The 13,095-nt window shown below is 41.0% G+C and overlaps 1 protein-coding gene across 1 annotated transcript in view; it reads left to right on the forward strand.

Annotated features, from left to right (window-relative positions):
* The first annotated feature begins 1,466 nt into the window (after positions 1 to 1,466).
* eif2s3 (eukaryotic translation initiation factor 2, subunit 3 gamma) overlaps positions 1,467 to 13,095 on the forward strand; it is a 34,439-nt gene continuing 22,810 nt past the window's right edge. The window contains exons 1-2 of the mRNA XM_043700765.2: positions 1,467 to 1,609; positions 8,552 to 8,615. Of these exons, the coding sequence (XP_043556700.1) occupies positions 1,541 to 1,609; positions 8,552 to 8,615 (133 nt within the window). The 5' untranslated portion in view covers positions 1,467 to 1,540. The remainder of the gene's footprint in view (positions 1,610 to 8,551; positions 8,616 to 13,095) is intronic.

Raw genomic sequence — 13,095 nt, forward strand, 5'->3', positions numbered from 1 at the left:
AATGTGTTTGAGTGGTTTGGCTGGAAAGAATATTGTTTGCTTTCTCAGTTTGCATCAGGTATATGGTAGGATTTTCACAGCTATGAAAAAGATTGTACAAATGGTGTGATTGCAGTGTCGACAGACTGAATAATAAGTCTCTGCAGGTGATCAAAAATGTCAGACGGTGTGAGTGAATTGTCAACAGCTGAATAGCAAGTGAAGCAATCACCTATGATCTGATTAATTGAGGCAGAGAGATAAGTACAAAAAATTAAAAATAAGATAATGCTGGAGACAAACCAAATGGCTGGAATAACATAATAGATCCAAGAGTCACATGCGAGGGTCTAACCATAGCAACAAGTAATCAAAACTGTACAACTGTAGAGAGATCATAACAAATTATCAAGGTGATCGTGTCAAAACAGGACAGCAAGAAGATTTTATAAATACAGAAATGTAGTGGGGTTACATGTCATACAATATGAACCCAAGGTCGCAGTTGAGGCTGTCTTCATGGGTACGGATATACCTAAACACAGTGAAAAGCTTTGCTTTGCGAACAGTACAAATGCTTAGACAGCGTGAGACATACAGGTTACATTGCACAGGAGGTGTGCAAAGCAAGATCAACATTAACAAGATCAATATTATTTGAAGCAAGACAATCAATTCATCAGTCTAATAACGGCAGAAGCTGTTCTCGAACCTGTTGGTGATTGTGTTCAAGCTTCTGGATCTTCTGCCTGATGGAAGAGGTTGTAGGAGATCATTAATGGGGACGGAGAGATCTTTGATGATGTTGGCAGCCTTTCTGCAGCAACAACAAGTGTAAATGGAGTCTATGGATCAGGAGGTTGGCTTCCATGATGGACTGGGCTGTACAAACAACCTTCTATAGTTTCTGACAGTCCTGGGTGGAGCAGTTGCTGTACCAGGCTGTTATGCATTATAATAGTACGCTTTCTATGGTGCATCTGTAAAAGTTAGTGAGGGACCTTATGAACATGCCCTTTATTATAAGTCAGTCTCCTGGCTTGCTGTGTTCTTCAAGTCTCCTCCTTGTCTACTTATTTTCTAAACTGCCTGAGGAAGAAGAGGCACTGTACCTTCTCCACCATTGCATCTACATGGTAAGTCTAGGACAGGTTGTCAGTTACTGCCACTCCGAGAAACTTAATGCGTTCGACACTCTTCACCTCAGCTCCGTTAACGCAGATGGGGGCATGTCCTCCTCCTTCCTTCCCGCAGTCAATGGAATAATTATTCCTTTGTACGAACTTGCCTCTGAAACGGGTGGGACGTGAACCGGTGAGAGGTAGGGACACCATCTCCGCCCCCTATTAAAACCGAATTGCCCAACTTCACCCTTTGGCTGCTCGTTCTGCGGCTCCTGGGTGTGAAGAGGCTGCAGTGCCGGAGGGGGCGCCTGTTCCGGAGCCGTGGCCGGAAGGCCATCTTGGACACGGCCTGGTGTCGTTGGCGCTGGGAGGGTTGCATCATTCTGGGAGCGGCGGTTGGCGGGCGGCTCGGCTCGGCTCGGGAGGCCCAGAGCAGGATGACGGGAGACGATGCCGGTGTCACCGTAGGCCAACCGCACCTGGCGAAGCAGGATCTCGGCTCCTTGGTGAGTGCTCGGGCTGGGGGCGGGAGAGAGGGACTGGTCCCGGGGCTGGGGCTCACTCGCAGCCTCCCGGATCGGCACATGGAGACACACGCGGGCCTAGAGGATCCCTGTAGAAAGGGAGTGCGCAGGGATCGGTGGACAGGAACAGACTGTGCCCGGCCTGCCTGCTGAAGCTGGACCGGCCAGACAAGGCTCGCGTCGGATCGGCTCTGGCCTGTACAATTTTCGGCCCGATTTCCCCCTCCCCAAGGCTTCCGTTCCTGCATAAAGCCCGCTGGCTTATTTGTGAACCCGAAACCAGATTTCTCAATATTTCTGGCGAGGGCAGAGACGTGATTTTTTTTTTAGGGTTACGTGGAGAGAAATGGGGCCAGTCTCTCCTCGGGCTCGGTCCCTGCACACATGGAGTCCGGTCCTCCTCCTCCTCCTCCCTCCTCCATCATCCAGCATCTTGAAATGTTTCTCTTTAGTTAAAAAGGGAGGGATGATTAAGCAAGAACCGTGGAGCAGTTACAGAGACGCCGCTCAGCCCGTCCTGTGGCTGAAACAAACTAGCCCTCCCATTCTCATCTCACATTCCAGCGCTACATCTGTAATTTTGCAGTTTACAGCAGAAGCGGTGTCTTTTAAGTTAGTTGAGGGTTGTTGCCTCAGCCACCAAACCGGACAGAGAATTCTGGACACACAGCGCGCTCCAAGTGAAAGGGTCTATTCTCATATCCCCTTTCATCTCTCTATTTTACAGGTTATTGACCTCTCCACTTGGGGAGTCGGATCTGCCTTGTCAACGCTACCCCATCATTTTTTAAACAACACTTAAATCACCACTCAAACCACTTCTGTTTTGAGGAAAATTACTTTTCTCTATCAGTGTTAAAAATCTCTCAACACCAGGTCATAGTCCAACAGGTGGGCGGCACGGTGGCACAGTGGTTAGCACTGCTGCCTCACAGCGCCAGAGACCCGGGTTCAATTCCTGCCTCAGGCGACTGACTGTGTGGAGTTTGCACATTCTCCCCGTGTCTGCGTGGGTTTCCTCCGGGTGCTCCGGTTTCCTCCCACAGTCCAAAGATGTGCAGGTCAGGTGAATTGGTCATGCTAAATTGCCGTAGTGTTAGGTAAGGGGTAGATGTAGGAGTATGGGTGGGTAGCGCTTCGGCGGGGCGGTGTGGACTTGTTGGGCCGAAGGGCCTGTTTTCACACTGTAAGTCATCTAATCTAATCTAATCTAATCTAGGTTTATTTGGAAGCACAAGCTTTTGAGGTGCTGCCTCTTCATCAGTGGGGCAATCACCTGATGAAAAGGCAGTGCTTTGAAAACTAGTGCTTCCAAATGAACCTGTTGACTATAACCTGGTGTTGTGTGATTTTTAACTTTGTCCACCCCAGTCCAACACTGGTACCTCCAAATCATTTCTCTATCAAGTCTTCACTCAAAGTTGCAATTTCAAGGCCTGGCAATGTCCTTGTAAAACCTTGAGTTCCCACGAGGACAATTCTTGTGCGGTGATGAGAAATGTAGACAAAAGTCCACTGTTGCCAAACCAGAGTCTTATATAATTTAATATTACGTCCCTGTTTTGGACTTCATACAATGAAGGAAGGAATCCTATTTACTATCTTTAACACTTTGCCAACCTATTTTGCTACCTTCAGAGGTCTGTGGGCACAGATTCCCTGGTCTCCTATTCCTCTATCCTCTCTGTGCTCTCCCTTGCTATGCTTGCCTTCCTCAAATGCATAACTTCTTTCTTCTCTGGATTGAATTCCATTGTTGCTTTTCCAAAACATATGTATCACCCAGCAGTTATCCTCTTCATTTCTGCAACAATTTTGTGTTTTCTGCAAATTTTCTATTCATGCCTTCCACAGAGCAGAGACATTAGGTGTGTTTGGCAGAACAATTGGAGAAAACAGTTAAATGTTTTTTCTCATGGAGGTATAGCATACAAAAGCAAAAATGTTATTCCAAACCTCTGTCAGCAAAAATGCACCAAATGAAGACAGCACAATAAAGTGGATCATTTGTTGCCTGTTCAGCATCCTTTGTGCTTGAATTGAATCCAAGAAAACAAATCAACAGGATTGCTTCAGCTGGAGTAGTTATGTTCTGTATGTCACACTTTGAAAGATCTCTTTGCGTTGGAGGATGTAGATAAGAGGTAGCTAAAATGGTATCAGTATCAGAGTTTTCTTTTTGTATGATGATACTGAAGAAGCTGTGCTGTCCATTGAGCAACGGTAGCAGAAGACTTTGAGAGGAGTTTTCTAAATCATGAAATGAATTGAAAGAGTAAAGCAGTAGAATTATAGCTGAAGGTGGAAACATAGGTAACCACAGGATATGAGATTGAACTGATTGTTTTCTAAAAAGAAACAATGACCTTGAACATCAAGTTATAATCTGGAACATACTACCGGGTATGGTGGTGGAAGCAGCTTTAACAGCAGTTTTCTAAAAGAGAATTGGATAGAAACATTCAAAGGGGAACATGATGAGGATTGAAGAGAGAGCAGTGGGGTGGTGCTGACGACTAGCTATACCAAAGAACTGGTTCAGGTATGATAGGTTGACTGGTGTTCGATGGTGTAAAATTATCAGTTATACATTTTGTCCAATATTTGCAACATCAGATATTGAGTCTGCTGGGCAATTGATATGCTGTGAATTGACATTTGAATGGTCAGTGAATGCTGTTGGTGTTTGTTTTCGCAGTATAAAAGGAGATTGATATGTTGATGGAATCAGCAGTTGCCAAATATTGAACCAGCTTCATAATTCGGATCTTTCTTTTAAACTCTGTGAAGGAATGTTCTTACACAGTCAGTTGTGTAAGCTAGATTGCTTGATGTGGAGTGATTAGTTAATTTTTGTAGAATGAAGTATCAAAATAGTGAAAAATGATAAATTTAGGATCTAATAAAATGGCAGAACAAACTTGAGGGTCTGTGGCCCACGTCTTTCCCTCTGTTATTCTGATGTTGCATCAGGGGTTTTTTTTTGGTTTTGAAAACTTTCATGATATTCCCTGGATATGCTTAGAAAGCATCTGCTCACTTGTGAATTTTCTAAAACTCTTTTTAACATCATGTGATTTGGCAAACTGCATTTTAAATGCAGTATTAATTTTGAATTAATAAATATTTTGTATATTGTGCCCATGTTAATTTCAGATTTAGTAAGGTTACCTCTAATTCTAATATCTTAAAATCCCTAATGGAACCATAATCCTGCTAATGTGAAATAAATTTGCATTTTTAGTACTTCATACACATCATTTTAATAGACTAGGTTTATAAAGAAGATGTCAAGTATTAGATTTAGAAAAGAATAAACAAATGTTTGACAATTGTACTTAAAAACACAGAAAATTAGAGTTTATTTTGGAAAACTGAGGGATTCAGAGAAGAGATTCCAGGAAGTAACAGCTGGATGAGTGAAAGGTGGTCCACAATGATGGAGCAGAATGAGTGGATAGCAAAATAAATCTGTCAGAGGTTGAAAACAAGACTCAAGTGATCTCCAGTATTAAGTAGTCAAAGACAGTGAAGTCTGGTAGAATTTAAAACTGAGATGAAGCCAATTTTATCCAGGAATTTTATGGAATTATATGCATAAATCCTCGGATTCATTGAGTAAAACAATTATCATATAAGGAAACTACTTCTCCATGTTTTCACCTGCAAAACTTATATTTTGCGTTCTGTGAGATTTTGTCTTGTACTTGCCATCATATGTTGGTTTTGGCTAGGGTATGGGGGGATAAAAACAATTTTGCATGTTTGCCATTTTCAAGTTAACAGTGGAAAGAGGACAATGTCTAATAATGAAATAAAAACAAAATGTTGACATTTCGGGTACATTTGTTTTGCAGAACTGGAAGATTTTACAGATAAATTAGAAAAGGGGGTATAAGAAAATAATATGCAAAATGAATATAATGAGTTGGATGGTGATTAGGAAAACAGACAATAGTTAATTGTCAAAAGATAATCATTTCAGATGAGGTGTATTGAATAATATACAAGTCCCAAAGGATGTAAGAAAATCATGATTTGCTCACTGCATGCATGGGGGGCTGATAGAAGCATGGAAGTTACCATGTAGCTCATTTTGCTGATTGTCTTTTAACCTGCTTCTGCTGTCCTGCAAATTGAATTGTGCTGCATTTTGTAGGTGGGATCAGGAATTCCTATCCAGAATGTCTACATGTTGTAACATACATGTCATCCTTGCTCATGAGCAGACATGGCTTCCTGTAGGCTGCTGGAATGAACTTGTTTACTTCCAGACCCAAGATCTGATCAAAGACCCGAGTGGCTGTGGTGGTTAGGAAAGCCAAGGTGGAAGGGATAGAGCCTGTTCATTTCTTTTCTGCTGGCATCATTATGTATGAAGTGATGTTTTTGTAACATTTCTAATAATTTTATCAGTTTTATCATGTGCATTTTACTTTTATACAATATTACAGGATTTTTCAGGAAATAGACTATTTCTCAAAATAAAGGCAATGCCTAAAATGTTCTGAAAATGTTCAAATTAAGGTTAATGGCTATTGCTTTTAGGCTGATACAAGCAGCTGTCCTTATTGATTTGTGATGATCTTGGTTGGAGAGAGAAAGAATATGAAAACCTGAAATTCTGGAAAGTGCCAATTAAAAGTGGGCAGGTTAGCATTTAGTTGCAGACCAAACTGCCAGTGGTATAATGGTTGGAGATTCCCATTCTAAATACCAATTCACCACCTGGGAGCACTAATTTCCTTATCTTGCTTTGCAGTTAGCTATGGGAATAGAAAAATAGGAAGAGAAAGTGAGGGCTGCAGATGCTGGAGATCAGAGCTGAAAATGTGTTGCTGGAAAAGCGCAGCACGTCAGGTAGCATCCAAGGAACAGGCGAATCGACGTTTCGGGCATAAGCCTGAAGAAGGGCTTATGCCCGAAACGTCGATTCTCCTGTTCCTTGGATGCTGCCTGACCTGCGCTTTTCCAGCAACACATTTTCGGAATAGAAAAATAGATCTGGTACCAAATAGGTATTTAGACTAAAAGGATGCAGATGCTTAGGATTTGGTGCTTTTTCTGAATTTGTGAATGCACTGAGTTTTCTGTTTAGCAAGCTATTTTGGGAAGAATTCACTAAACTAAGAACTGCAGATTCTGGAAATCTGAATCAAAAACAAATTGTTGGAGAACCTCAGCCAGTCTAGCATTATTTTTGGAGAGCAAGCAGAATTGACGTTTTGGGTCCAGTGACCCTCTTTCAGAGAGGCTCCAAGGCTCTGCCTTCTCTCCACAGATGCCACCAGATCTGAGGTTCTTGAGTAACTTGTGGACAATTGTTTGGAAGATGGATGACTACAAGAAAGTGGCTGTCCACCACCGACAGTGATTTGGGATTGGTTTACAGACATGTATGAATGCTATTGGGAGACTGTTAAAACTTAGTTTTGTGAGGCTGTACTTATGAAAGTTGTATTGCAATAGAGCTCAGGTCTATTTGGAGGCAGTATAAATCAAATTGGTGTAAGGCAAAGTGGTATACAAAGTTAGCTCTCAAGCTTTCACATTAAAATTCAAGGTCTGAATATCTGACTCTGAAATGAGAACTCGTGTTAAGGCATCACTACCTTGTGGATAAAGACAAATAAAGAACTTAGGCTTTATTGTTAGGCCTTGAAAGTAGAAATCCATTCATTTCATTGGTGTCAAATCAGACAAATCGATGTTAGTCCATGTAAGATACTGGATGTGATCAAAAGCTTGTTCAAAGAGATGGGCAATGATAAGGAGAGGGAGGCAGAAAGATTTAGGCAAGCAATTCTGGGATACAAGCCTAAGATAATTGGAGGCACTTCCAAGTTTTAGAGTGAATGGGTATGGAGTGTATAACTCCTACAATAGAAGAACATGGATATCTCAGCAGCCTGTCAAATTGATATGGCATTGCAAAGGTGATTTCACGGCTAATATGGATTCCTGCCTTTTGTAATTTACATTAATAAGTATCTTCATATGACTTTAATTTGTAATCCAGTGACCATCTATATGTAAAAACAACTGCAGATGCTGTAAATCAGAAACAAAAACTGAAGTTGCTGGAAAAGCTCAGCAGGTCTGGCAGCACCTGTGAAGAAAAATCAAAGTTAATATTTTGTGTCTGGTGACCAAGGGTCATGGGACCTGAAACATTAACTTCCTTTATCTTCTCAGATGCTGTCAAACCTGTTGAGCTTTTCCAGCAATTTCTGTTCTGTTTCTGACCATCTTTGTGGCTGCTATTTAGGTTGTTGGAAGCACTGTTGCCTTGCCAAAATAACTTTTCTCAGATTTAGAGGAAAGATGCAGCACCTTTTTGTAGGATGTTTTAGTTGGAAATGAACCATCTGTGAATTGGTCATTATTTAGTACAGAATCACTAAACTTGGCAACAGTTATACTGCAGCTGCAGGTTACAACATTGGAGTCCCAAATTGGAATTTGTTTTGCCTGAAGGGAGGGGTTCATTTGTAATATGTTTTACTAATTCTGACTCAGGCATGGAGTGGGATTGATTATTGTTTGAATTAGAAGGAAAATGGCGATGGTGGAAATCTGGAATGACAAGTGTTTGAAATACTCAGCACATGTAGCAGCATCCAAGGAGAGAGAAACAGCTAATGTTTCAGGTTGAATGACTTTAGAATTGAAGGAAATGTCAGTAATATACTGTTGGAAGGAAAAGGTAGGAAAAACAGGAGGAAAAGTTTGGGGTGCGTTACAGGGTTAGAGAGATTAACTAAAAAGATATCATGGAACAAAAGGCAAAGAGAAGAACAATTGTGACAAAAAAGAAAAACTTTTTCTTGTCTGTGGAGAAAAAAAGCAGATTGATAACCAGCTTTGGCCAAAAGCAAAATATGAAATATTTACATTTCTGATCCAATGCATTTTTTTCAACAGGATGTTAGTAAATTAACGCCTCTCTCTCCTGAAGTTATCAGCAGGCAAGCTACAATCAATATAGGTGAGTTATCTTTCTCTGTTACATAGTCATTGAGATGTACCGCATGAAAACAGACTCTTTGTAACTTGTCCATGCTGACCAGCTATCCTAAATTAATCTAGTCCCATTTGCCAGCACTTGGCCCATAACCCTCTAAACCCTTCCTATTCATATACCCATCCAGATGACTTTTAAATGTTGTCATTGTCCCAGCCTCCTACACTTGCTGTGGCAGCTCATTCCATACATGCACCACCTTTTGCTTGAAAATGTTGCCCCTTAACTCCCTTTTAAATCTTTCCCCCCTCACCCCAAACTTATGCTGTCTAGTTCTGGATTCTTCCCCACCCACCCCCACCCCAGAGAAAATATCTTGTCTATTTACCCTATCCATGCGCCTCAAGATTTGATAAACCTCAATAAGGACACACACACACCATCCCCCAAGCTTCTGACGCTCCAGGACAAACAGCTCCAGCCTATTCAGCCTCTCCTTATAGCTCAAATGCTCCTACCCTGGCAACATCCTTGTAAGTCTTTTCTGAGCCCTTTCAAGTTTAATAACATCCTTTCTATACGAGGGAGACCAGAATTCCGCACAATATTATAAAAGTGGTCTATCCAATGTCCTGTACAGCTGCAACATGATGTCCCAACTCCTATACTCAGTGCACTGACCAGTAAAGGCAAGTATACTGAATGCCTCCTTCACAATTCTATCTAGCTGAGACTCCGCTTTCAAGGAACTGTGAACCGGCATTTCAAAGTCTCTTTGTTCAGCAACACTCCCCAGAACCTTATCATTAAGTGTATAAGTTCTGCTCAGATTTGCTTTTCCAAAATGCAGCACTTTGCATTTATCTAAATTAAACTCCACCTGCTACTCCTCAGCCTATTGGCCCATCTGATATAAGATCCCATTGTAATGTGAGGTAACCTTCTTTGCTGTCCACTACACCTCCAATTTTGGTATCATCTGCAAACTTACTCATTGTACCTGCTATGTTCACATCCAAATCATTTATTTGAATGATAAAAAGTAGTAGACCAGCACCAATCCTTGTGGCATTCCACTGGTCACAGGCCTCCAGTCTCTGAAAAGCAACCTTCCACCACCACCTTCTGTCTTCTACCTTTGAGCCAGTTCTGTATCCAAAATGGCTCGTGTTCTCTATATTCCATGAGATCTAACATTGCTAACCAGTCTCCCATGGAGAACCTTGTTGAACACTTTATTGAAGTCAATATAGATCTCGTCCATTATAGATCTACCCTCATCAATCCTCTTTGTTACTACTTCAGAAAACTCTATCAAGTTTGAGAGACATGATTTCCCACGCACAAAGCCTTTTTAACTATCCTGGAACAGTCCTTGCCAATCCAAATACATGTAAATCCTGTCCCTCAGGACTCCCTCCAATAACTTGCCCAACAGCGATGTCAGGCTCACTGGTCTATAGTTCCCAGGCTTTTCCTTACCACCTTTCTTAAATAGTGGCACCACATTAGTCAACCTCCAGTCTTCTGGCACCTCCCCTATGACTATCAGTCCCAACACTCGGGAGGCTACGCACCATTCTGACTTCTCATTATCTGCCACAGAAACATCTATCTGTGCTTCTGAATAGAGAGTTCCCTATCACAATCAGTCGCTTGGAACCTGACGTACCCCTAGTTATATTAGAGCCTGTCTAGGTACTAGAAACTGTTCATGTTATATCCCCCTGAGAGTCCATCACCCCCGACATTTTCCAAGACAGGATACTCGTTTGAGATGGAGATAATCACAGCAGACCACCTCTCTCTCTCTCTCTCTCTCTCTCTCTCTCTCTCGCTCTCTCTCGCTCTCTCTCGCTCTCTCTCGCTCTCTCTCGCTCTCTCTCTCTCTCTCTCTCTCGCGCTCTCTCTCTCTCTCTCTCTCTCTCTCTCTCTCTCTCTCTCTCTCTCACCTTTCCTGGTGGTAACCCATCTACCTGACTGTATAGGGCTTTTCTCCCTATAACTGCTGTGAATCCCATCCTCCAGTTCCTGTAAATTCCTCATTACCTCTAACTGCAACTCCAGCCGATCCATGTGATCTGATAGGATTTGCAACCAAACACACTTAATGCAGATATAACCATCAGTAACATGGAAATTCTTCCTAATCTCTCTCATCTGACAGGAAAAGCGCATCTCTCTAGTAAAGGCCATCTTTGCACTTTAACAACCTATAGCCCCATAAAATAGTCATCTTACTGCTCTAGGTTAATTTAGTACCTATGTTTTATATTTTAAATTTTTAATCAAAAGACAGATCTCAAAAAAACATACAACCATCAATGTTTGTTTTCTACTGGAGATGGATGCCTACTTTTAATGCAACATGTTGCAGCCATGGACATTTTAAAAACAAAAGATATTAAGAATATTTTCTGATAATTGAATTTATCAATTATTTTACATGAAACCCAGTCTTTTTATAATTCTGTCTAGTCACAAGTACTTGCATTTGCTGTTCCCTTAAATGTAAATAATTAAAATGTTCAGAATGAGAAGTAGAATTATTGTCAAGTGTACTCAAGTTACAAAAGAACACGAGTACAATGTAAAGTGTACAGTGTTGCCAAAAAATGGTGCCGTGTTAAAAGTAAATATAGCTAAAAAGATGGACAATACAATCTTTCTGTGAGGACTACCATGTGGTCTGACCAGGTCCACCAATTCCTAATCAGTAGCCATCTTTGCTCCGGCCCCACTGACTGCTGTCCCTGCCCTGCTCCAGGTTGCTGGCTGAAGAGTGCAAAATAAAAGGAAAAAAAAAGAAAAATAATGGATGGAGTGGATGAGCTCCAACTGGAGCATCATACCCCATTGCCATCTTGGACTCCAAAGGTTCTGCAGTTTTGAGGGTTTTGTTGTGAAAATGTTAAGTTGAATTGACTTGTGTTACAACTTGCGTTGAAAACTTTCAAAAGACATGTTTGTTACTTTCTCTTGTTCGTTATCTTGTTAATGATTATTCCCTTTTTCCATGTGGGTTTGTGTCCTCTAAGTCAATTGGACAACTTGTGCTCTATTGAGAGTCTCTACCAAATCTCATTTCCACCAGCAAAATTTAATACTTTAATTCTGGGCACTATTTGAACACTAATAGATAACCATAATCCCATTTGACAATTTCATAAGTTTTGGGAAATTGTGGTAAACATTTAATGAAAAAAATTTAAATGTGTAGTATTAAAGCTTAGTCAAATACCATGGTACATGTATAAATGAAGGATCCCTTGTAACGGCACAAAATAAAATCAAGGCTAATCATTGATTTTATTTTGACTGGCTGGTTGAAGATTCGCCTTTTGTGTACTTTTGTATGAATTACACATATTTGCAGTAGACAACCTGAAATGATAAATGTCATAACTCTTATAATTGAGATCTATAAATACCTGTTCAGTTGTAAGCAGCTGAAATATTTTCAGTTGCTGCAAGAAACAGAGGGTGGGCTTCTTGTGCTGTGGTAGCGTTGGTTGGGCCAAGAGACCTGGGTTCAAGTCTCACCTGCTTCAGAAGTCCTCGACACATGCGACACAAAAACAGACCCTTTGGCTAAATCAGTCCAAGCCAAACATAATCTCAAACATAACAAGTCTTACCTGCCTGCTGTTTCCTTATATCCCTCCAATCCTTTCATATTCATGTAGTTATCCAAGTGACTTTTAAACGTTGAAATTGTGCCCACATTCACCAATTCCTCAGTAATTTATGTGCAGAGCACTTTGTGTAAAAGAAAAGTCCCACATGTATTTTAAAAATTTCTCTCCTCACCTTTTAAAGTGTGCCCTCTAGTCTTGAAATCCCCCATCCTCGTGAAAAGACACCTACCATTAAACCTATCTATAGTCCTCATGATTTTGTAAACCTGCATAAGGTCACCTCGCAACCTCCTGCGCTCTAGTGAAAAAGTCCCAGCCTGGCAGCCTGTCTTTATAACTCAAACCTTCAGTATATGGCACCATCCTGATAAATCTCTTCTGAACCTCCTCCAACTTAATAATATCCTTTCTCTAAGTGGGCGACCAGAACTGGATGCAGTACTCCAGAAGAGGCCTAACTAATGTCCTGTACAATCTCAACATGCCTTATATAACATCTCTGAACATTTGATTAGAAAAATAGGTTAAATAAAAAAAGAAACAAAATTCAGAGAGGCTAACTAGTTGGCAATTAGTGAGCAGTGAAGCCCATTATCCTATTATAATTCTGTCCTCTTAGAATTCTGAAGTGAATAAGGAAAAGGAGATAATTGATGTTAATTCAGAAACATGCAAGACCATAAATATTTGTCAAAAGTGAATTGTAATATGTGCTGATAGTGTGAGTGTCTGAATAACGTGTCACTGGGGCAACTTTAAGCAGTAAAAGAAATGTTTGCTATAAGTTGCTTTTCTGCTATGCTGCACTGCATTGTTCTCTGATTAATTCAAAAGGTAACCTCAAGAATGCCAGGAGAGTATATAAT

Source organism: Chiloscyllium plagiosum, unplaced genomic scaffold, assembly GCF_037043375.1.
Source record: "Chiloscyllium plagiosum isolate Xiang-an unplaced genomic scaffold, Cpla_swu_hap1 HiC_scaffold_12, whole genome shotgun sequence".
NCBI lineage: Eukaryota > Metazoa > Chordata > Chondrichthyes > Orectolobiformes > Hemiscylliidae > Chiloscyllium > Chiloscyllium plagiosum.